Here is a 24,604-nt window from a genome sequence, read left to right on the forward strand (position 1 = left end):
TTTCACTATGTTGACTGTTCTTAGACATTTCGGCAAAAGCAAATACTTATTTTATAGTCTAAAACAAGGATCAGCAAGCTTTTTGTTAAGAGCCAGATTGTGAATATGTTGAGTTTTGCATGCAGTACAATCTCTGTTGCAGTTACACAACGCTTCCTCAGTGCAAAAGCAGCCCCATAGGATAAGTAAATGAATGAGCCTGATGGCATTCCAATAAAACTTTATTTATGGATACAGAAATTTGAATTTCATACAAATGTTCATGTATCACCAGATACTGTTCTTTTGATTTCTTTTTCTTTCTTTCTTTCTTTCTTTTTTTTTTTTTTGAGATGGAGTCTTGCTCTGTTGCCAGGCACCAGGCTGGAGTGCAGTGGCACGATCTGGGCTCACTACAACCTCCGCCTTCCAGGTTCAAGCAATTTTCCTGCCTCAGCCTCCCAAGTAGCTGAGACTACAGGCGCATGCCACCATGCCCAGCTAATTTTTGTATTTTAGTAGAGATGGGGTTTTACTATGTTGGCCAGGATGGTCTTGATCTCTTGCCCTCATATTCCGCCCGCCTTGGCCTCCCAAAGTGCTGGGAGTACAGGTGTGAGCCACCGCGCCCAGCCTTGATTTCTTTTTCTAATTGGTTAAAAATGTAAAAGCCATCCTTAGTTCATAGGTAATACATAAACAAGCAGAGGACTGGATTTGTCCAGGGGGTTACAGTTTACTGATTCTATTCGCAAATCCCGTCTCTTCAAGCTCTGTTCGAATATTTGTATAAAAAGATTTCCAGGCCCCTTTTATTTAAGTTTTCCAAGTTTTTGGTACAAAGCAGTGGCAGTCAAATTTTTAAATAGATAATGACTGTAACTAGCCTTGGCTGGAGACCTTGAACTTTGTAGGTGGCCAATAACCATTTAGTGCATTTGCTGAACATATGTTTTCAGGTTATAGAAACTAAATCCTTGTTACAATTTTTCTTTGTTACTTTTTTATGACGTTCATTTGGCCTTGGAATTTGAGGTTTTGATAAGTGCCAGTCCATAACTACTTACAAAGATTTCTGAAGTCCCATGAAAAAAATGATTTAAAAACCACAAATCCAATGGATTCCAGTGTCTAGTCTACTTACTCTGAAGATACGATTTTCCCCCACATTTCTTTCGCCAGCTCTGAACTCTGCTGTAAATATTATTTATTTTGAGAGTACCCTGACAGGATGGAATGTCAACTAGGAATAGCATGATCTGGCCCCCGGATCATGGGAACGTGTGACCACATGGATTGCCAGGGAGAAGGAAGTGTAGGCCTGGCCTCCGCAGTAACTCATGGCCCCCAATGAGCTTTTGGAATGCCAGCTTGTTAGCTGAATTCAGAGAAACAAAGGATCTGGGTTGTGCTCCATTTGTCAAAGTGCTACTTCTACCCAGCAATTTGTTTGTAAGGGCAGCTGTCTGGGAAGAGAATTCACTGTCAGAAGAGGGGAGAGGTCAGACACTTTATCCAAAAGGTTAGTTTACACCGTGGACAGTGTGGGTGATCTGTTACGTAGGAGTCCCTAATAAACACCCTTTTTCTATAGCAGGCCCATGCTAGTAAAGCCATCTTCAGAGATCCAGAGAAACTAGTACACTTGAGTGGCCTAAACTTTTGGAGTAAGAGAAGTAATTATATATTCCTTCCCATCTACTTCTGGGAAGATACCCAACACATTGGAATTGACCTCGTTCACTTCAGTGGCTAAGCATTAGGCATTTTAGATGTCTCATTCTCATAACTTATATAATTTATATAAATAAATTTATGTTTTTTTATAGAAAGTTGTTTTTGCTGTTGAGGCAGGATTTTTTGCTCCTTAGTTCAGCTAAAATCCAGGTTCTTGTCTCATGACCAGGAAAAATTAGGCATGCAGACACATTGAAGGGTAAGGAGAGTGGACTATTAGGCAAAAAGAAGCCTCTCAGCAAAGAAACGGGGGGTTCTGCCAACAGGCTCCCACCTCACAGATTGAAGATCAGGCTTCTCCCCTGCAGAAGGCGCAAATTCCTGGTGGCTCCACCCGCTTCTCCCAGTGTGCATGTGGGCTCCGGTCCCTTGAAGGCATGCCCGGGCAAGACCCTGTGCAGATTTCCTTGTCTGCATCTGCTTGCCTCCTGCATCTATCACTATGTTATTAAATGCATGACTATACAACCTTAGTTGTATTTAAAAGAATGGCTTTGACTTCCATACTGTAGATATGTTTTCCTGAATCATATTAATAAAATATCAGCCTAGAGCACACAGAACCCAAGGGAAGGCTTTTCTAGCTATAATACAGGGTCTAGAGTTGAATCTAAGATATTCTAAAACCTAGAGGATCCAATAACCTTTTAAATGAATGGCCACCACAAAAGATAAGGTAATGCTTTCATAGCCTGAGAGGTCTGAATGTATAACTTCCCAAAAGGCTATTTTCTTCAGGATACTATTATACTAGATATTTACATTTCAGGGACTATATCCAAATTACATTTATGTGGATTGAGTATTAATCCATAAATTATAGGAGCAGTTTCCTTGAGGTACAAGAGAAAAGAGGATTACTTTTACAAAAGAGAAGTCAAGGGCTGGGCACGGTGGCTCAGGCCTGTAATCCTAGTACTTTGGGAGACCAAGGTGGTGGATGACCAGAGGTCGGGAGTTTGAGACCACATTGGCCAACATGGTAAAACCCAATCTCTACTGAAAATACAAAAATTAGCTGGGCGTGATGGCGGATGCCTGAATTCCCAGCTACTCGGGAGGCTGAGGCAAGACAGTTACTTGAACCTGGGAGGTGGAGGTTGCAGTGAGCCAAGATGACACCATTGCATTCCAGCCTGGGCAACAAGAGCAAAACTCTCAAAAAAAAAAAAAAAAAGAAGTCAAAAGTGCTGATACACCTTAATAGAAAGAGAACTATATAAAGTCAACTCTGAACTGTAACCAGTTTTTCTTATGAAACTCACTGGCTCTTCCGTTTCTTCTTTTGGGCTGTCTTTTTTGCTCAGCAGATGCCTGAAGGCTTATTCTTACATAACGCTCTTTTCTTTCCCATTAACAGAACAGCTTACTTCCTTGTCGTAGTGGACTTTACACTGAAATGTCAGGTTTAGCGTGCCGAGTGAGAGAAAGTGACTGTAATATAGATAGATAATTAGTGTTTTCCGCCATAGGAAGAGATACGGGCCACACGTGTTCATAGTCTTCCACATGGTGGACAAATTTTTATGATACCTCTAAAGGTTTAGGAAATAGTCTTATCTAAAAATAACATTTTTTCACTTTTATTGTTTTCCTTAGCACAGCATGTAGTAATCTCATTTCATTTCCTGATGTATATACATGTAAAACAAAGAACCTCATGTCTATCGACAATCAGGAAGTCAGTAGAGTTGGCATTTCTGTTTAAAAACAATTCAGGAGCCTCTAAGCAGTTAACAAAGGCAGCTGTGGACCAAATATTTGAAGGACAAGAGCTAATGCAGTTTAAAAACAAAACATTCTCTCTCGATAATCGCTGTTGACCATTGGTCAACTAACAGACATTATCTATGATTCATAAGTACTTTATTCATCATAAACACTGCAGGACTTTCAGAATGGAGCACTGATGTTTTCTATTTCAAAACTTTTTTCAACTCGGGTTATGGTAGAAAAACTAATATTCTCTTCCTTAAAAAGGTCAGTGCAGAGAATACCTCATTTAATCGACTGACAGGACTTCCACATTTTCTAGTTATATTCTAAATGTAGAATATTCTAGTTATATTCTAAATTTGGCTTTAACGTAAGTCTTATTGCAGCTCTGTATTAAGTGAGGTACTACATACAAAAACTTGACTTTTTGGTCTGTCTCTAACAAGACCTTAACCAAAAACCTTATTTGCCAATCTCCTCACCCTGATTTTGAGAATCACTTCAACTCTCTCAGCCCTTCTGATCTTTCTAAAAACGTGCCACAAATTTTCTTAAAATAACAATGCATGGAGGCTCAGGCCTGTAATCCCAGCACTTTGGGTGGTTGAGGCGGATAGATTGCTTGAGCCCAGGAGTTCAAGCCAGCCAGAACCACATGGCAAAACTCCGCCTCCACTAAAAATACAAAAACAATTAGGCAGGCATGGGGGTGTGTTCCTGTATTCCTAGCTACTTGGGAGGCTGAGGTAGGAGGATTGCATAATCCCAGAAGGCAGAGGCTGCAGTGAGCCAGCCGAGACTGCCTCACTGCACTCCAGCCTGGGTAACAGAGTGAGACCCAGTCTCAAAAAATAAAATAAAAAATAATATTTGGCATTTTACAATATTGAAACATTTTTTAAATGTTTTGTGCTAAACAATGCAAATCATAAATGCCAAAATCACACTGTCTTTGAAAGAACCGTCCATACATTAACAGACACAAGTAAAAAACATCTGTTCTATAGAATTTTTTGCTAACAAGATTTATTGAAACCAGATCAGTAAAGCTGTGTTACTCTGGACCATCTTCTGGGATCTGGAAATATCTTTGTTTCCGAGGACTGGATATACTGATGCTAATCACTAAAACAGGATCCTCCCAGCATGAGATTTATTAGGACCAGAAAGCAAACACCACCTAAAAAAGACAGACAGTAGGGAAATTCCGTGTAAAGATTCTTGGGCCACAGTTTGCTTACCTGGCGGACTCTGTTCAGCAGAGTCCATCACATGCTTAAGAGGCAATGGATGGCACCCTGTGTCTCAGGCCCACCCTTCCAAATAAACACAGTCGCCAAAGGAAAAGAACTCATGTTGTGATTGAATACGTGGGGGTCAGTTTATATGACATCTGTTCCAGATGAAATGCCTGTCCAAGTGAGAGAATATCAGCTTATCAGAGCTTAGCGTATGCTGGCTAAGAAATCTTAGTGTATGCCTGTGGTGTGAATCTGCAAGTTAATTCATTCTGTTTCTTTAAAACAAAAACTGAGGCCGGGCGCGGTGGCTCAAGCCTGTAATCCCAGCACTTTGGGAGGCCGAGGTGGGTGGATCACAAGGTCAAGAGATCGAGACCATCCTCGTCAACATAGTGAAACCCCGTCTCTACTAAAAATACAAAAAACTAGCTGGGCATGGTGGCTCGTGCCTGTAATCCCAGCTACTCAGGAGGCTGAGGCAGGAGAATTGCCTGAACCCAGGAGGTGGAGGTTGCGGTGAGCCGAGATCGTGCCATTGCACTCCAGCCTGGGTAACAAGAGCGAAACTCCTCCTCAAAAAAAAAAAAAAAAAAAAAAAAAAAAAAAAAAAAAAAAAAAAAACTGAAAAACAGCTTGCTTTTAGAAATGAAACAATGCAGCCGGGCGCGGTGGCTCAAGCCTGTAATCCCAGCACTTTGGGAGGCTGAGGCGGGTGGATCACGAGGTCGAGAGATCGAGACCATCCCGGTCAACAAGGTGAAACCCCGTCTCTACTAAAGATACAAAAAATTAGCTGGGCATGGTGGCACGTGCCTGTAATCCCAGCTACTCAGGAGGCCGAGGCAGGAGAATTGCCTGAGCCCAGGAGGCGGAGGTTGCGGTGAGCCGAGATCGCACCATTGCACTCCAGCCTGGGTAACAAGAGCGAAACTCCGTCTCAAAAAAAAAAAAAAGAAAGAAATGAAACAATGCATCACCTAATCAATAGGAACAAATAGCAGTCCCTCATTCACAGGGAAAATTGATTTTCACCTCCATTTTAGGAGAGGAGTTGGAGTATTTATTTGTGCTGAAAAATTCCCATTAACTTCCACAAACCAGATGTTATTAGGTGCCCAGGAGAGCGGTTCGAGGCAAACATGTGAAGACCTTTTAGTATTTTATCTTCTATAAATCATGGGATGGTATGCTCACTAGTGTGCAGAGAAAAAAACATTTATGACCAAAAAAAAAAAGTACCCTCTTGATTTTTTTCTTTCTCTCTTTGAAATCTGTTCTGACTTTACAAAGAGCCATTTGTGAATTAATATAAACTCAACTTACTGGTATCTGAAAATTCCAGGATTGTAAGTCTTTTTTGCCAGGCTGGAGGATGACTTATAGATAGTCATGGGCTAAAGGGAAAAAAAAAAAAAGCTTTAGATGATCAACAGGAAAAGAACACGAAGAACTAGCTTTCTTTTAAATGACTTTTTTTTTAAGTAATATAAACATTTACATCTATTGCAATCTTTAAAAAGACGACAAAGTTCTTTTCTTGCCAGCTACAACATGGAGAACTTGATTAATCTAAAGCAGCAGTCTGTAAATCACAATTCCTAGTATACCAATATCATTTCCTTGCGCTTACGTAAGTGGTTTTACTGCTGCAGCTCTAAGCAAGCTCAGTTTCAGATCGTTATTAGATCATTTGGGGCATATTTCCCTGCAATTTTTTAATTGGCCACTTGAAAGAAAACAGCTGCTACGAGAAATAGATTTGCTGAGACTTTTAGATAATTAGTGAAAAAATACTCAGTTATGTTTGAAATGGTTAAGAGTTGGAATATAACTTATTTAACTTAACGGTATCTTTAATATCTATTTAAACTTGCAAATTTCTCTATTGGAAACATCCTAGAAAAAAAAAAAAAGTTTATCTGTCAAACTTGAAACACGCTAATCAGCCCAAAGAATAATTTTTGTGAGAAGAATTAAAAATTAATATGATTCCTATATACTATTTGTATACTATTGTATACACGCTCACACACATACACACACACACACACACACACACACACACACACGCGAGAATTGTGTGTGGTATTTTCCCATGATTTAAAAATGTCTTTAAGGGCCATGAATAATTGAAGAGCAGCTGGAATCTTTCACACTAGCAAGAGCTTTTGAAAGGAACAGAATCTGTAAAAATTTGAAGCTAAATGGTTAAGTGTAAAAGTGTTAAATTGTCACAGAAAGCTTTGTTTTGTGCACAAAAGTCCATTTCACCGAGCTTTCAAGTATGTAATTCACATTTTCAAAGCATAAAAAAGTATTTGGCTAGGGATAGGGTTTTTTTTTTGTTGTTGTTGTTGTTTTTTGTCTTTTGGTGTTTTTTTGCAGGATGATATTCTTCACATCCTATGCAAATTGCTTAGAAGCCAAGTAAGGAGGAAGTTCTTGTATTATGACAGCTTACTTCTTTTGTTAAGCTTTATTTAACATACTAAAATATGATATTTTGAGTTATACCTGTGAACAGCAAAAAGTTTCATGACTATGGCACTCTATCAGTTTTTCCGAGTAGAGACTTCCAAACTAAAGGGTGATACTGAGAAATATAGAAAATTAATCATTTCTTCTTGGAGTTTTTGAATAAAATTGTTTGCCTGAAATTGTAAACTTACGAAACTAATTTTTTTTTTTTTTTTTTTTTTTTTTGAGACAGAGTCTTGCTCTGTCACCAGGCAGGAGTGCAGTGGCACGATCTCCGCTCACTGTAACCTCCGCTTCCTGAGTTCAAGCAATTCGTCTGCCTCAGCATCCTGAGTAGCTGGGATTACAGGCATGTGCCACCATGCCCAGCTACTTTTTGTATTTTTGGTAGAGACAGGGTTTCACCAAGTTGACCAGGATGGTCTTGATCTCTTGACCTTGTGAACTGCCCTCCTCAGCCTCCCAAAGTGCTGGGATTACAGACATGAGCAACTGCACCCGGCCTGAATTTTTTAATCTTGTTTTTAATTTTACATGTTTATATCTAACCTAAATTAGAAATTCATAAACTTTCCTTTCACCCCAGAAAACCAGACTCACTAATCAAGGAAGAAATCTTTACTTATATAACTTAACAATTAGCATCAGAAAGAAAGGCCCTGCCAGGCACAATGGCTCATGCCTATAATGCCAGCACTTTGGAAAGCCTAGGCAGTAGGATTGCTTGAGCCCAGGAGTTCAAGACCAGCCTAGGCAACATAGTGAGACCTCGTCTCTACAAAAAATTTCAAAATCAGCCAGGTACAATGATAAGCACCTGTAGTCCCAGCTGCTTGGAGGTTAAGGCAGGTGGTCCGCTTGAGCCTGGGAGACTGAGTCTGCAGGGAGCCGTGATCTCAAAACTGTACTCCAGGGCCGGGCGCGGTGGCTCACGCCTGTAATCCCAGCACTTTGGGAGGCCGAGGCGGATCATGAGGTCAAGAGATCGAGACCGTCCTGGTCAACATGGTGAAACCCCATCTCTACTAAAAATGCAAAAAATTAGCTGGGCATGGTGGGGCGTGCCTGTAATCCCAGCTACACAGGAGGCTGAGGCAGGAGAATTGCCTGAACCCAGGAGGCGGAGGTTGCGGTGAGCCAAGATCGCGCCATTGCACTCCAGCCTGGGTAACAAGAACGAAACTCCGTCTCAAAAAAAAAAAGAAAGAAAAAAAAAAAAACTGTACTCCAGCCTGGGCAACAAAGCAAGACCCTGTCTCAAAAAAAGAAAAAAAAATTAGAAAGGCACATAATTCATAAATATGTTTGCAATGTTGCCTCCCCACTTGGTAAATTCATGTGATGTATCTATGATACATGTGCAGAATTCAGAATCCCATGGTGGGAAAAACTCCTGGGGCCTCCAGGTGGGTCCCTTTGTCTGCAAATAGTCATACACTGTGGCAGGAGAAGGTTCTGAGACAGATGGGGCCCAAACCAGTGGTGGACAACCCCTGCAATGCTGCTGGAGCCATCGCTTCATGGAGCCTTTGCTGCACACGTGGGGAAGAAAGCACGTGATGGGCAGAGATAGGCCGGGGCTCTGTTTTCTTTGTTGTAACTCCAACTTCACGTTGGCTTACCAACAAGAGGAGGAAGGAAGGAAAGGGAAATGAAAGAAGATTGTTTCCTGCCTGATTTCTCAAAGATCAGCAAAGAATAAAAATCTGTAACTTCCCTCATTAATCTGTCTCGGTTCTCAAAATCCACTGTTTGATTGCAGAAAGGAATACAGAGTCACATACGCATATCTAGAAATCTAGGTTCTCGGTGTTTATGGATTCAGAGCCTGGCAGGTTTTAGGCAGGTAATACAGGGCTTGCACCACACCCTGGGCAGGGCCTGGGGCAGCACCTGGAATTAAAGACATTAGCACCCCCTGCATAAAACATGGATGTGCCCACCAAGTGGGCGCAGATAGAAAGGTCCATCCTTGCCTTGTGCAGAAAGATTCTGAGCCAAATGAACTCAAAAATGTTTCTTAGTGCTTCTTGAATTTTGGAATTGTGATAATGGCTTAAGGACCTGCAATACTCTACTTACGAAATATCCCACCCCGGAGAACTTGACCTTCATTATCTACTCATAAAATATGGAGGAGTTAGGCCGATGCTAGCATTATATTACTGTTTCTGAGTTTCGGGCTGTTCCTTTCTGTTATGTTAGTATAACATGCAGGGTTTTGTGCTCTGCTGTTTTCATACCAGTGCAGATAGAAATGACTGGTTGGACCTGGCGCAGTGGCTCACGCCTGTAATCCCAGCACTTTAGGAGGCCGAGGCAGACAGATCACCTGAGGTCAGGAGTTCGAGACCAGCCTGGCCACTATAGTGAAACCTCATCTCTACTAAACATACAAAAAATTAGCTGGGCCTGGTGGCATGCGCCTGTAGTCCCAGCTATTGGGGAGGATGAGGCAGGAGAATCACTTGAACCGGGAGGCAGAGGTTGCAGTGAGCCGAAATTGCACCACTGCATTCCAGCCTAGTGACAGAGCAAGACTCCATCTCAAAAAAGAAAAGAAAAGAAAAGAAACGACTGGTTTTAGGAAGAATTCTTTCACACTAAGCATAGTCTATTTTCCACAAGTTTCTCTCACAAATCACATACATCTCATCTGACCCAAGGGGACTTCCTTGAAAAAGTTATTTCCAAGTTTTTTAAAGAAAAGCAAACACGTTGTGGATTTTTGCTCGTCCTTCTCTCTCAGGTTTTATTTTTGCTTTCTTCACTTTGTGGTATCTTGCTTCAATGTGTTGCTGTTCACTGTGGCAAATTCTCTGTTTGATATATTGCTAGAAATTTTTGTTTTTCCCCAGTAGATCATTCTAACTTCCCTTGTTTTATGAGGAGTATAGGCTGTAGAAGACAGGCACATCAGCTCAAAAAAATCCCCACTAAATCAAAGACCAATATAGCACTGACCTACCATTTTTATGCTGGCAACATGAATAACTGCCTGAGAGTTTTTAATAAAAGCTGCTTAGTATTCAAAATAAGAAGACTTAAATGTTATTCTCAATTTAGCAACTGGCTCTCCGAGATTAGGTTTTTGCATTTTTCTTTTTCTTTTATTTTCTTTTTGTTTTTGAGACAGGGTCTCCCTCTGTTGCCCAGGCTGGAGGCTATGGGCATGATATGCCCAGCATGATTACAGCAAACTGTGAGGTCAAACTCCTGGGCTCAAGCGATCCTCCCACTTCAGCCTCCCGAATAGCTGGGACTACAACAGCAATTTGTTGTATACCTGGCTAATTTTTTTAATTTTAATTTTTGTAGAGATGGAGTCTCACTGTGTTGCCCAGGCTGGTCTCAAACTCCTGGACTCAAGCGATCCTCCCACCCCTGCTTCCCAAAGTACTGGGATTACAAGCGTGAGCCAGCCACATCCAGGCCTTTTTTTTTTTTTTTTTTTTTTTTGCCTTTTTCCAAAAATGGAAGGCAGCCATAATGAACTGTTTTAAAGTTTTTTACAAGTTGGCATTCATCACATGCCGTGAACTCTGGGGAATACATTGAAGTGGAAGACATTGAGGAAGGAAGCTGTGAACTTCTAGAACATTCGTTAGGCCACAGCCTTGCAAGTCTCTGAGGGTAGAGTGACCACATTTCCCATTAGGGCAGCTTTCTGATTTTCGGCCACTGAGTTTGGCTGGATTGACAGGACTGGACACCTCTAAGTTATTGCAGATGTTTATAAACAGCAGAAAAGCAAACAACATTTCTACAGATTTGTCCTCGGGGAAGGACGAAGGGTCATGGGTCCCTTCCAGAATATAATGGATTTGGATGGGCTTCACGCCTTGGTGATTTCTTGTTATATATTTTTTTGTGTAACCTTGCCCTGGAGCAGAACTAGAGAACCCACCACAGGCTTCAGCGAGGAAATCAAACCTGTGGCTGTCACCCGGGAAACTTGTTTGCCAACAAGCAAGGGTTTCGTGGGTAAAACGATCCCTTCCTCCTGGAGTTCCTTCCTTCCCCAAATATACTTTAGATGTGATGGGTGTGAGTAAACCCACACTCAAGTTTCACCTCCTTCAGGGAGCCACTAATTGCCTTTCTCATGGTTTCATCCAATAAGTTGATCTGAGAACAGTGCCTTTCACATGGAAGCCAGCACTCTGCATGCTGATGAACCAATAAATCAAATCCCTTTTCTCAGGGAACTTAGCGTGAGGCAGGGAGAGAAGATCTGGAAATTCATCATAGTGGACCCTCATGTGTTCGGTGAATTGAAAATTTGCTGAAACTATGCCTTTATAGCATGAGAGTAAAAATTACCGATTATACGTGGGATTGGAATGGAATCTTCCTGAACACTAGGAGTTGACCCATTTGAAAGCCACCAGGGGCTGTCCTGCCATCTGCCTCCTGGATCAAACCCAGGAGAGGTTGAACCCTCTGAGCCTGGCATTAAAGTTTGACAATTCTGTGCCTGTCCTGCCCTTTTCAGCGTATTGCCCCTGACATTCCACTGACCCTGATGGATTCTTCAGTTCACGTGGTCCCATGTCTGTCTGTGTTCCGCTCGGGAGAAAAGTGATATTCTTATGCTTTTCTTCATGCACAGCCTCCCCTAAAGCCGGTCTTACACCAGAGCCCGAGGGGACCGTTATTTCCTCTGAGCCTTCCTGTCGTTTGGATTGACATGATCACACATCACCCTGTGGTCGGTGAGCTTTGGAGGTGCTCCTCTCGCCTTTCCAGCTAAATCATGGGTACCTGCTGGTTAAAGACCGTATCTCATCATTTTTTGCATCCCCTACAATTATTTCCATGTCATAGCAGGGGCTTCATCAACACCTTCAGCTTATTGATTATCAGTTGATCTGTCCTTGCCTCGCTTAGAGTCTAACAGTTCAAGTACTTGAATAGATTGCTTCGAAGAGTTACACGCTGAGCGCTTCTCTCTGGTTGGTCATTTAAAGCCAGGATTCACCAACACCACTAGTCGTGGCATGGTTTTCCTTCCTTCCTTTTTTCCTTTTCTTTCCTTTTCCTTTCTTTCTCTCTTTCTAGCCTTCCTTCTCTCCTTCTCTTACTCTTTCTCTCCCTTTCTTTTCTTCCTTCCTTCTTGCCTTCCTTCTTCCTTTTTCTTTCTTTCTCTCTCTTTCCTTCTCTTTCTCTCTCTTCCTTCATTACCTTTTCTCTTTTTTTCTCTCCCTCCTTCCCTTTCTCTCTCTCCTTTCTTTCCTTCTTTCTTTTTCTCTTCTTTCCTTTTTCTTTCCCTTTCCCTTTTTTTTCCTTTCTTTTTCTCTTTTTTTTTTTCGTTCTTGACAGGGTCTCCCTCTGTCACCCAGGCTGGAGTGCAGTGGTGCAATCACAGCTTACTGCAAATTCAGCCTCTCAGACTCAAGCTATCCTCCTGGGAACCAGGACTACAGGCATGCATCACTATGCATGGCTCATTTTTATATTTTTTGTAGAGACAGGGTCCCACTATGTTGCCAAAGCCTGGACTGAAGTGATCCTCCCACCCTGGCCTCCCAAATGCTGGGATTAAAGGCGTGAGCCACCACACCTGGCCTCATTCTTTCTTAGAACACCAGAAAAATGCTTTTTCTAGGAGTGCTCTTATGTCATGTAACCTGCATGTTTCCTTTATCAACACACATAGGGAACTAACGTGTTATTGTATTGGTGTGGTTTTGCCCAGTGGTACTGGGCATCCAATGGTGACACCGCTGGTTGCATTGCCCTGGGCTGTGTTTCTTGCCAGGGACACAGGTTAGCAGCATGGGTACCGGAGTATCCACCATCCGAGCACCTCAGGAATTCCCTTCTATGGCTGCGGGATTCCTTCCTTCCTTCGGATTTATACCTTGAGTTCCTGTTTCATTGCTTTTTAGATGGCACTGCCCAGCTGTCTCGGTGGCCAGTACTTGCCTTCATTAGTATAAACAACCTTGAAGCTGCTAATGTAGCCCAAGTCAGAACTGCAGATTGAAAGCAGAACTCTCCTACATGTGCCTTTGCAAACCCAGCTGAGGCTCTCGGATGGACAAGGATAGGGAAACGCTCTTTCAATATCAGAACGATCCCAAAGTGGCTGCTGCTGGTCGCTCCGGAGATACTGGGTGGTGCAGACACCACAGGTGGTCCAGCCCAGAGAGGATGCGGAACTGCTGAGTGTCTAGGGAGGAGTCAGGCACATGAAGAAGGCTGGCTAAACGAGGGGGGTTTAAAGCATCCTCCAGACCGGAGCATCTCTGAGTCTATGGGAAAAGAATTTCTAGTTTCAGGACCAGATGGATGAAACCACGTAATGGTACAGGTTGAGTCTCCTTCATCCCAAATGCTTGGGAGCAGAAGTGTTTCGGATTTCCTTCAGATTTTGGAATAGTGGCATTACATTGTATACCGTTTGGTTGAGCATCCCCAAATCTGAAAATCCACCATGCAAAGTGCTCCAGTAAGTATTGCCTTTGAGTGTCATGTCGGCACTCACAAAGTTTCCGATTTTTGAATATTTCTGATCTGGGATTTTTGGATATGGGATGCTCAGCCTATTCCAGATGATGCAGTTTACACTTTCTAAGTAGTTTCTGAGCCTTGTCAAAAGCAAAAGTTACAAATTGAGTCTCCCTCATCTGAAAATCTGAAATCCAAAATGCTCCAAACTCTGGAACTTTTTGAGTGACGACATGACGCTCAAAGGAAATGCTCATTGGAGCACCTCAGATTTCAGATGTTCAGGTTTTGTGATGCTCAACCAGTAAGTATATAAATGCAAATATTCAAAAATCTGAAAAAATCTGGAATCCGAAACACTTTTGCTCCCAAGTGTTTCAGATAAAGGAAACTCCATCAGTATTTATTTGTCGTATTTCAGAAAACAGTTACGAGCACATGGTCAACATAAGCCATGAAAACCAGCCTTGTATATTAGCAGAGCAAATGCTCTTAAGGAGACAGCAGTTCGTTTTCCATTCTTGGAGTTCTGTAAGCCTAACAGCAGGGTCCTGGAGAATTTCTCCTAGGATTCTGCCCTGGGGGACCCCTGAGGATCCTTCTTCTCGAATTCCTGCTGAGGGATGCTCAGGAGCATTCACTCTGTGCCCCTCTGAGAAAGAAGTGCTTGGGAAGACACCCCGGCCATCTGGGGACGCTTTGCCAGCTTTCTGCTCCTTGCAAGGGGTTGCTGGGCTTGCCATGTTTTGCCTTCGTTTACATCTGTATTAAGCAAATAAATAAAAAGAGAGCACTCCTTCTTCCCACTACTTTTAATTAAAAGGGAAGCAGATGTGGGGTCTCTCAGACAAGGCAGCCGGCCCAGGTGGGATCAGAGAGTGCGATTATTTTCTCAGCGGGTGAGCGCATTTGTGGGCATTCTCTCTTTCAGCAATGAAGTCGTGAGGAGTGACTTGAAGAAGCTGCCAGCCCTGCCCACCCAAGCCCTGAAGGAGCACCCTTCCCTGGCCTACTGGTAAGATCCCTGGAGTCTTCCCCAGGAGGGAGCGCTTCCTGGGGTGTAAGGGGACACAGGACTACCCAGACCAGCTCGGCTGTAGAGTCCCCCACCCAGGCGGCACTGAAGGAATTAGGAAGCAGACACCCAGACAGAACAGCAAAGTGGGACTATCTGGGGGCCAGCAGCCTTCCCAGCTGTGAGCCTCAGGAGCCTGACAGTATTTCAGGCTGAGGGCCTCGGGCAGACTCTGACCTACGTGTTTATTTTCTCCGAACAGGTGATGATTATTAACAAGCAGGTGTTCTGTGTTTCTCACAGAACCAAGATAAACTAGGCAGGCAGCTGGTGCCCGCTCACCACTGATCAAGGACAAGCTAGGGAGCATTCTCCAGGAGGGAGCCATGGGGCGGGGTCACAGATCCCGTGCTTAAAGAATTGTTTTAACCAGTGTATGATATACATACACTGTCTTGCTACTTCAGAATGCTCCAAGTTGTTTTCCACTTGCAGGGGTGGGCAGCTAGGTTTTCCTTGACATCGTTCTTCTCAGCAAACAATATATTTTATCATACACTCAGCATTTCTCAACACAGGACAACTGAACATACCCTCCCTCCACCAGCTCCCACATGCCAGCCTGGACTCACAGCTGTATTAAGTACCATGTGTCTTCACGAAACCGTTTTCTGCCTTTATTTATTTATTCTTATTTTTTTGAAATGGATCTCTGTCAACCAGGCTGGAGTGCAGTGGTGGGATCTCAGCTCACTGGAACCTTCACCTCCCGGGTTCAAGCCATTCTCCTGCCTCAGCCTCCTGAGTAGCTGGGAGTACAGGCACACACCACCACACCCAGCTAATTTTTGTACTTTTAGTAGAGATGGGGTTTCACCATGTTGGTTGGGCTGGTCTTGAACTCCTGACCTCAGGTGATCTGTCTACCTCAGCCTCCCAGAGTGCTGGGATTACAGGCATGAGTCACGGCTCCCAGCCTATCTTCTGCATTTACTTCAATGAAGTATTGCACATGAGACCTCCCCTTTTCTGTTTCTTTTTTCTTTTATTTTCAAAAAGAATACCTTCTAAATTTTCACTTTGGAAGCTTCACTGCCTTTGAGAACCTTTCATCATGAAACTGCTGCTAGAGTTTCATTTTGGAACACCTGTCATTTGATGACACTATGTGTGAAGTTCTGAGACGTGGGAGAACCAGGGTTTTTTTCTTTGCAGAAGAGATTGATTTTTTTTTTCCCTCGATGTTTCTCTTGATTTAGTCACAATGTAACATTATGCCAAAGCTCATCTGTCAACCCCTAAATGACTGATTCTGAATAATTCAGGCATTTGAAAGGTTCCCAGATTGTGGTTTGGACCACAGTTGGGCAAGGCTTGCATTCCTGGATAAGGTTTTGCAATCTCGCTGGCCTCCTAAGCCCTGACCACTGCCCTTCGATAACTCTGAAACTGCTTCTCTGACGTTCCTTCTGGTTCCCTAACAGAAATCATTGCAACTGCTTTTTTGTTTTGTTTTGTTTTGTGACAGAGTCTCACTCTGTCACCCAGACTGGAGTGCGGTAGTTCAAACTCGGCTGACTACAACCTCTGCCTCCCTGGTTAAAATGATTCTCCCAGCTCAGCCTCCCGAGCAGCTGGGACTACAGGTGCACGCCACCACATCCAGCTAATTTTTTGCACCTTTTTTTAGTAGAGACAGGGTTTCACCGTGTTGGTTGGGCTGGTCTTGATCTCTTGACCTCATGGTCTGCCCACCTCAGCCTCCCAGAGTGCTGGGATTACAAGCATGAGCCAGTAATGCTTTTATTTAAAAGCATGGCTGCAACTGCTTTTATTTAAAAGCAAAACAAAAAGCACAGACCAGGTCAATCCTAATCAGCTACAATACGTGACTTGTGTAAGTGCTTTTGATGACAGTTTCTGAAATAAAAGGATTATGAGCATTTCATCTTGTCTGGACACTTTCCAGACAGTAAACTAGTTGTTCATTGATTCGGGTGGCTTTCAGAGATTCCTTTGGCTGGGATGGGGCATGCTTGATGCAGGGTTCATTAGCAGGATTCGACTCTGGCTCATAAATCACATCACTCTGAGAGACCACATCACAAGAGAGCTGGGCCCTAGGCTGTGAGCTCCCTTCTGTGTCTGGCATCCCTCATTTCACCTCTTTCATCTGTTTTATTGCCACTCCTCTTTTGGAAAACATAGATGTAGATAGAGAATGGCTTTCTCTAATTATAATCTGCCCCCAAAGAGCAAAATCTGTTTAACCTGCAGGGATTTTGTACGCATCACCTTCCAAATGTCGAGACTTGCAGTCCAAACACCAAAAAATGATGGTCTCATTTCCTCATTCATGGACCCTATTCCCCACCTCCCTAATTCCCTATGCTGCTGGGCCTTATCCCTCTGTAGCCTCCTGGCTGTTCACTTCCAAAAATCCAGTGGTCAAGGCCACGGGGATGTGAGAGTTAACTAGAGAGGACCAGGGAGGAATGTACTCACCTTTGAGAGTTGTCCTGTTGTGGGTCCCTCAGTCATCTCTTCATTCATTCCTTTCCATACTTTAGAACACCGCTACATACATTTCAAGAGTTTTGAGTTTCTTCTCTTCTCCCCATGTCTCTGGATTTTCCCTTCACTATCTCCATTATCTGTTCTGTGTTCACACGATTACGAACCCAGAAGCACCTCCCTTCACCTACACTCCCTCTGTCTCTCCTCAGTATGAACATCTTCACCTATAGCTGGCTTGCCAGCTCGTCTGGTACCATCATGACCAGGCCAGCACTTTCCCTGAGCCCTCTTCAGACCCATAAGTGCCCAAGCCAGTGTTAAATGCCCTGAGAGGGTGGCAGGACAGGGGACTTTCAGTCCGCATCACAGCCCAGCCGATGCATAAACGTCAATGACAGGGACCCCTCCTGATGACACCCTGCTGAAAACAACCACCACAACCACAACATTTCATCACAGTTGGCTAGCTGGTGTTGGCTCTAATAGTTCAACCTTATTTATATGGATTTTTTGATTCTTATTGATGCATAATAGCTGTACACGTTTTGGTGTATATGTGATATGCTGATATCTGTACATAATGCGTGGTGTTCAAATCAGGATAACTGGGATATCTGTCACCACAAACATTTATTTCCTTGTATTGGAAACATTACAGATCTTCTTTGACATATGCAACCAATGATCGTTAACTATAATTTCCCTACTGTATTATCAAATACTAGAATGTATTCCTTCTACATACGTAACTATTTTCATACCCCTTATATATAGATTTTTAAAAATCAAAGCCACAAGGCGAGGGTAAGTGCTGTCCATGCTTCATACAGATATGGAACGAAGAGTGGGCAGGTACACAGAGCTTGTTCACTGTCATTCTCTCTGGGCCCCAGAATCAGCACTCGGCAAAGTTAACCAGGACCCCTCACTCGTTGGGGAGACCTTTATCCCCCTCCCACCACAGTTGCCCAGAGTCTCAAAGTCCCCTGATCATTCCTGACCTAAGGAAGCGTCCTCACCATTCTTCGGGGACCCTCCTGCCCCTGCTGGAGTTCACACATTTATAGGCAACCTGCAGGCTGCTGCCTGATGAACAAGGCAGTGGGTCTCAGCATCCCCGCCAAGCCTCCGCAGTGACCATCCAGGTGGCTTTCGCCAATTTCTCCTCTGCAAAATGGGATGACACACACCAGCCTACTTCAGAGAGGAAATATACAGTCACATCGTGCTATTGGAAAGCAGTGAAAGTTGCATACTAATGCCGAGTCATGGTGCAAGAAACCTTTCTGCTCCTTTTCCCACACGTCGGGCAAGCATGGACTTTTCACACCATGCGATTTTCCTGTTGAGGAGGCAAATGAGGCAGAAGGTTAGAATGATGGGCCCAGGGGAACAGAACAAGGCGGGATCAGGACCCTGAGCTGGATTCCCCCCGGGCAGGCCTAGTATGTAAATGCTGGGCCACCTGACCACCCCACCGCCTCAGTAAGCTATGCAGGGACAGCTTTTTTTTTTTTTTTTTTTTTTTTTTTTTTGAGACGGAGTTTCGCTCTTGTTACCCAGGCTGGAGTGCAATGGCGCGATCTCGGCTCACCGCAACCTCCGCCTCCCGGGTTCAGGCAATTCTCCTGCCTCAGCCTCCTGAGTAGCTGGGATTACAGGCACGTGCCACCATGCCCAGCTAATTTTTTGTATTTTTAGTAGAGACGGGGTTTCACCATGTTGACCAGGATGGTCTCGATCTCTCTACCTCGTGATCCACCCGCCTCGGCCTCCCAAAGTGCTGGGATTACAGGCTTGAGCCACCGCGCCCGGCCAGGGACAGCTTTTTATATTGTGAAACCACTGAGCACGGCAGGCTAGCAGCTGATCCGAGACAGGGAACCATGTCACTGTCCCCTATTTCTCCTTCCAGCATCCATGCATTTTACCAAGCAGTACCCACTTCTCTTCAGAGAGGTCATTTGACTTAGCAACACAACTCAGCCAGCGCCCCGGGCACAGGCAGCTTTGCTCATTTGCCTTTTTCCTCCACGTAATGCTGCGTCCTCCAGACCGTGCTGACTCTGCGTCCTGGATTTCTGCTAGTTATCCCCTGAGTCTCTGCTCCAAGTCTAGGGTACGGGGAGATTGTCTGCAAAGCTCAGAGCACATCAGGCCTCTGTGAAGTTCCAGAGCAGAGGTGGGGACAAGCTGGGAGCAGAATAGGTTCTCGGTCAGGTTGCTAGCCCAGGATGAGCCCACCATGTGGCAAAGCAAGCAGGAAAAGCTGAGTATGGAGAAGCCCCCTTTTGTGGTCTCAGAGAGCAGGCGTTCCAGGGCAAACTGGGGGTGGCAAAGATTTCTGCAGCTGTCAGCCACCCGGAATCCTGTGGTCAGAACACATCCTTGTTAAACAGCGGCGCGGCTTTCTGACAGTGATTTTGACTTTCTTTCACGTGGGTTTCTCCTGAGCTTTCTGCGTGTGTGCGGCTACAATGCTGTGATGACTTGCACCTCCTCACCTCACCCCAGGGACCCTCTCTCCCTAGAGCTGCAAAGGAAAAAGGCCCCTATCTACACTGAGTTGCTTGACCCTGGACCTAGGAGGCAACGTCACAAAACCCCAGATCACGTGGTAGGAAACACTCCGAGGCAGCTGTCGATTGAGGAGGTGGGATAGAAGGGACTGGAACCACCGAACCTCCTGACACAGTGCTGCAGATTTAGGGAGGCTGGCTCTGCCCTGGGGGAACACGCTCTTTAGGGATCGTCTATCAGGAGACAACTTTGTCACACCTAACATAGAACTTCCTCGGCGTGTGGGAGCCCAGGAGAGAGATGGCTGGGTCTGCCCCTTTCTGAATAGAGGACGTCCAGACCCCATAGAAGTGACTCCAACTGAAGCAAGGCCCCCTGTAGCCAGCTGGGCCCCTTTCTGGGTATTTATAAAGACCCTTCTTTTTCAAGACCTGTGACTGTCCTCTGCACATCAAGTTCCCGAATATTAAAATTAAAAGATACTAATTGGAGGTTAAGGTAGTTATTGAAAGAGAAATAAATTACCCCCAAGGGCTAGGTGATGAACATGTAGAACCTGTTACCCCAAAGCTGGCCTTGCTAAGAATGAAAATAGAAAAATGTGGGTAAAAGAAGGCTTTAGGTAGATCCTGTAGTGACCAATAATAGATAATAGGGCCGGTGTGGTGGCTTACACCTGTAATCCCAGCACTTCCGAAGGCTGGGGCAGGCAGATCATTTGAGGTCAGGAGTTTAAGACCAGCCTGGCCAATGTAGTGAAACCCCATCTCTACTAAAAATACAAAAATTAGCCAGGCCTGGTGGTGCACACCTGTAATCCCAGCTACTCAGGAGGCTGAGGCAGGAGAATTGCTTGAACCTGGGAGATGGAGGTTGCAGTGAGTCAAGGTCATGCCACTGCACTCCAGCCTGGGCGACAGAGCAAACCCTGTCTTGAAAATAATAATAATAATAGATAATAAAGATCCTCTAATGAGAACCTGAGGGTATACAGAGCTTCAATGGAGGACAGGGAGGGTGACAAGGAGTGAGACAGAAGAGTGAGAACTGAGGTTCCAAGCCTCTGGGGCCTAACCAGGGAGGATGAGGTGTCTGGACTCCACACCTCAGCAGGTAGGGTGAGGCCTTCTGCCTGCACCTGCTTCCCTGGGATTCCCGAGCTTGGCTCTGCCCCTCCGAAGGCAGGAGTGGGAGCAACTGTATCTCCTACCCCATGACCAGAGTCACGTCTCAGGGGCTGGGCTTGACACTGCCTCCAAGGAGCCAGCTAACCTCTTGCCATAGTAGAAATAGGATTTCAGCTGGGTGCGGTGGCTCACGCCTGTAATCCCAGCACTTTGCGGGGGCAGAGGTGGGCAGATCACCTGAGGCCCAGAGTTTGAGACCAGCCTGGCCAACATGCGAAACCCTGTCTCTACGAAAAATACAAAAATTAACTGGGTGTGATGATGCACACCTGTAATCCCAACTACCCAGGAGGCCGAGGCACAAGAATTGCTTGAACCTGGGAGAAGGAGGTTGCAGTGAACCGAGATCGTGTTACTGCACTCCAGCCAAATTGCTTCTCAAAAAAAAAAAAAAAAAAAAAAAACAACCACCTCAGCTTTCGGAAGGGGAAGGAGTTTGTGTCTAAGTCTGGTAGCTGGTTTGCTGTTGTTCCCCAAAGCGTTCCTGTGTGGCTTTCATTGCCCCATGGTTTATATTAACCAGGCCCAAATTCCAGAATATTCCATCCTCCTGGAAAGCCTTCCATCCCTGACTTCTCATTCGGAGCAGGTAGGCTGTGGGTTAAGGTCAATGCCTGCCATCTCCCCATAAGGCCCTGTGTGAACAGGACTCGGGAGATGAGAATATGAAGGACCCCAGGGAGTTCAGTCTGGGTATCCATGCCTGGTCCACGCTGTCTGCTTCCTCTTCTTAGGGTACCATTGCTTCCAAGGAGCTGATCCCAAAACCTGGGTGCCAGTCTTTTTGTTCTTTTGTTTTTTATTTTGAGCCAGGGTCTCACTCTGTCGCCCAGGCTGGAGTGCAGTGGCACAATCCTAGCTCTGCAGCCTCGACCTCCTGGGCTCAAGCGATCCTCCCACCTCAGCCTCCCAAGTGGCTGGGACTACAGGCACACTCCACCATGCCTGGCTAATTTTTGTATTTTTAGATAGAGACAAGGTCTCACTGTGTTGCCCAGGCTGGTCTCAAACTCCTGGGCTCAAGCGATCCACCCACCTCAGCCTCCGTAGTCACTGGAATTACAGTCATCAGCCACTGCACCCAGCTTGGGTTCCAGTCTTATATTTCTTGATTAGAAATCCAAGATAAGCCAGCCATGGTGGCTCACACCTGTAATCCCAGCACTTTGGAAGGCCAAAGTGGGCAGATCACTTGAGGTCAGGAGTTTGAGACCAGCCTGGCCAACATGATGAAACCCTGTCTCTACTGAAAATACAAAAATTAACCAGGTGTGGTGGCACGCACCTGTAGTCTCAGCTACTTGGGAGGCTGAGGCACAAGAATCACTTGAACCCAGGAGGTGGAGGTTGCAGTCAACCAAGATCGCACCATTGATTGAACTCCAGCCTGGGTGACAGAGTGAGACTCCGTCTCAAAAAAAAAAAAAAAAAGAAAAGAAAAAGAAATCCAAGATAAAGAGAATGCAAGTCCTTTGAGGGGAAAACTGACCATTTTTTAAGTCAATCTACATCCAAATAGGTCGCTCTCAGACTGAGCTTGGAAACGCCACTCCAGGACAAATCATTTTTCCAGGAGCTGTTGGTGCCTTGGAGCTTCTTATGAGATGGGGCTGAGAAATACCTAGCCAGCAGGATGCTTGACTGTTGACCTAGGGACTCCGCTAACAGCATTCTTTTCTTCTAATTGCAGTGAAGACAGAGTCATTGAGCACTACAAGAAACTGAATGGTCAGACACGAGGTCAAGCGATCGTGAAGTAAGTGACCCTTCCGGCTCGCATGGGGATAGCGTTTGTATGTGTTAATATATCATATGTCAGGATTGTTCAGATCCTCTCCAAAGACCTATCTGGGAGTGGTGGGGCGGGGGTGTGTTTCAATTTCGTTTTCAAGTAAATAATGACTCCAAGAACTTGATCACACACACATACACAAATACGTATATGATACCAGATCTGCTAACTAGCCTTGTGTGCATTCTGTGTGTGTTTCTTCCTGTTGTCTTTCCAGCTACATGAGCATCGTGGAATCTCTCCCAACCTACGGGGTTCACTATTATGCAGTGAAGGTGAGTGAACTCATTTGGTGAATGTTGCCAAACCTTCCCTAAACAAACAAATCAAAACTGCTCATTGTTTTTTTCTTTTCCTTTTTTTTTTTTTTTTTTGAGATAGAATCTCACTCTGTCTCTCAGGCTGGAGTTCCGTGGCACCATCTCAGCTCACTGCAACCTCTGCTTCCCAGGTTCAAGTGATTCTCCTACCTGAGCCTCCTGAGTAGCTGGGATTGCAGGCACCTGTCACCACACCCAGCTAATTTTTATATTTTTAGTTGAGGTTTTGCTGTGTTGGCCAGGCTGATCTTGAACTCCTGGCCTCAGGTGATCCTCCTGCCTCAGCCTCTCAAAATGCTGGGATTATAGTCGTGAGGCACCGTGCCCAGCCCTCATTATTTTTTTTTCTTTATAACTCCTGGTGGAAATGGAGGTCGGGGGACCTTGGTCAGGAAGATTGCATGCTGTCGGGGAGACAACTTGAGACACAGGAAACTTCATCCCGTCTTTCAACTTACTTCAACCTGTGGTCCATTTCTTTGTCAGCCCTAGAACTTAACAGAAAGGCTACCTCTGATATATATGCTTTCTGTCTTCCAAGAAAACTTCAAAACCATGCTTTTTATTTCGGTTTGGTAAAGATCAGAGCAGGGCTTGTGATTCTCGAAGTGCCAAGTGAGTATGGGTGTTTGGCGATTAGGATCTCAAAGCATAAGCAATGGTTCTGCTACTTACTTGGAAAAGAGCACGAATCCAGGAAGCCTGGCCCAGCTGTATCAAGCTCCCTGTCTGGTGGCCTTGTGATCTCATGGATGCCCTGTTTTATGCTGTGATGACCTGGTCAATCCGCTGTTACAGTGGCATTGGGTTTCCTCTTGTTCTGTTCTCAGAAGCCCTCGCAGGGCGCACAGCTACTTCCCAGAGGCAGGGGGTTAGGACAAGGATTTTATAGTACCTTTCAAGTTTTTGTTTTGTTTTTTTTTAAAACAAATCATACACCCTGAAGCTTTAAAAGAATTTCAAAATGTATCTCTTTTGCCTTTTATCTTTTTGCTCATCTTGAAATAACTCACACCCCACAAATATTCCGAAACCATTACGCCAGTTTCGAGTTTTCCAGACACTCACGATGGGGGGTGTATTCAGTTATTTAGAAACTTGGCAATTAGGGCATATCTAGGGAAAAGCTGCTTGATGTTCTCACTATAAAATCCTAGCTTCTGGGAGCTCTAATTAACTCAGAATCATCCTATTTGCATATAGAATTGCAACTTACACTCAGGTGACAAGAGTTCTCTGTTAAAAGAATAAACAAGGAGCCCAGGCGCAGCGGCTCACGCTTGTAATCCCAGCACTTTGGGAGGCCACGGTAGGCGAACCAGTTGAGGTCAGGAGTTTGAGACCAGCCTGGACAACATGGTGAAAACCCCATCTCTACTACAAATACAAAAATTAGCCAAATGTGGTGGCACATGCCGTAATCCCGGCTGCTCGGGAGGCTTGAGGTGGGCAAGTTGCTTGAACCTGGGAGGCAGAGGTTGCAGTGAGCCAAGACCATGCCACTGCACTCCAGCCTGGGTAACAGAGCAAGACTATCTCAAAAAAAAAAAACAAAGGAATAAACAGGGACTTGGTGTTTCTAATTCAGTCCTGAGACTGTTTTGGCTTCTATTTTGCTACCTATCGAACAGCATGAGTCCTAACACCCT

The 24,604-nt window shown here is 44.7% G+C and overlaps 1 protein-coding gene across 13 annotated transcripts in view; it reads left to right on the forward strand.

Moving 5' to 3' along the window:
- FRMD4A (FERM domain containing 4A) overlaps nt 1-24,604 on the forward strand; it is a 682,989-nt gene that overhangs the window by 559,350 nt on the left and 99,035 nt on the right. For all 13 annotated transcript variants that reach the window (XM_074405013.1, XM_074405018.1, XM_074405014.1 and 10 more), the window contains 3 exons: nt 14,536-14,619; nt 22,534-22,599; nt 22,853-22,910. In XM_074405013.1, the coding sequence (XP_074261114.1) occupies nt 14,536-14,619; nt 22,534-22,599; nt 22,853-22,910 (208 nt within the window). The remainder of the gene's footprint in view (nt 1-14,535; nt 14,620-22,533; nt 22,600-22,852; nt 22,911-24,604) is intronic.

The sequence above is a fragment of the Saimiri boliviensis genome, chromosome 8 (genome assembly GCF_048565385.1).
Source record: "Saimiri boliviensis isolate mSaiBol1 chromosome 8, mSaiBol1.pri, whole genome shotgun sequence".
Taxonomy (NCBI): domain Eukaryota; kingdom Metazoa; phylum Chordata; class Mammalia; order Primates; family Cebidae; genus Saimiri; species Saimiri boliviensis.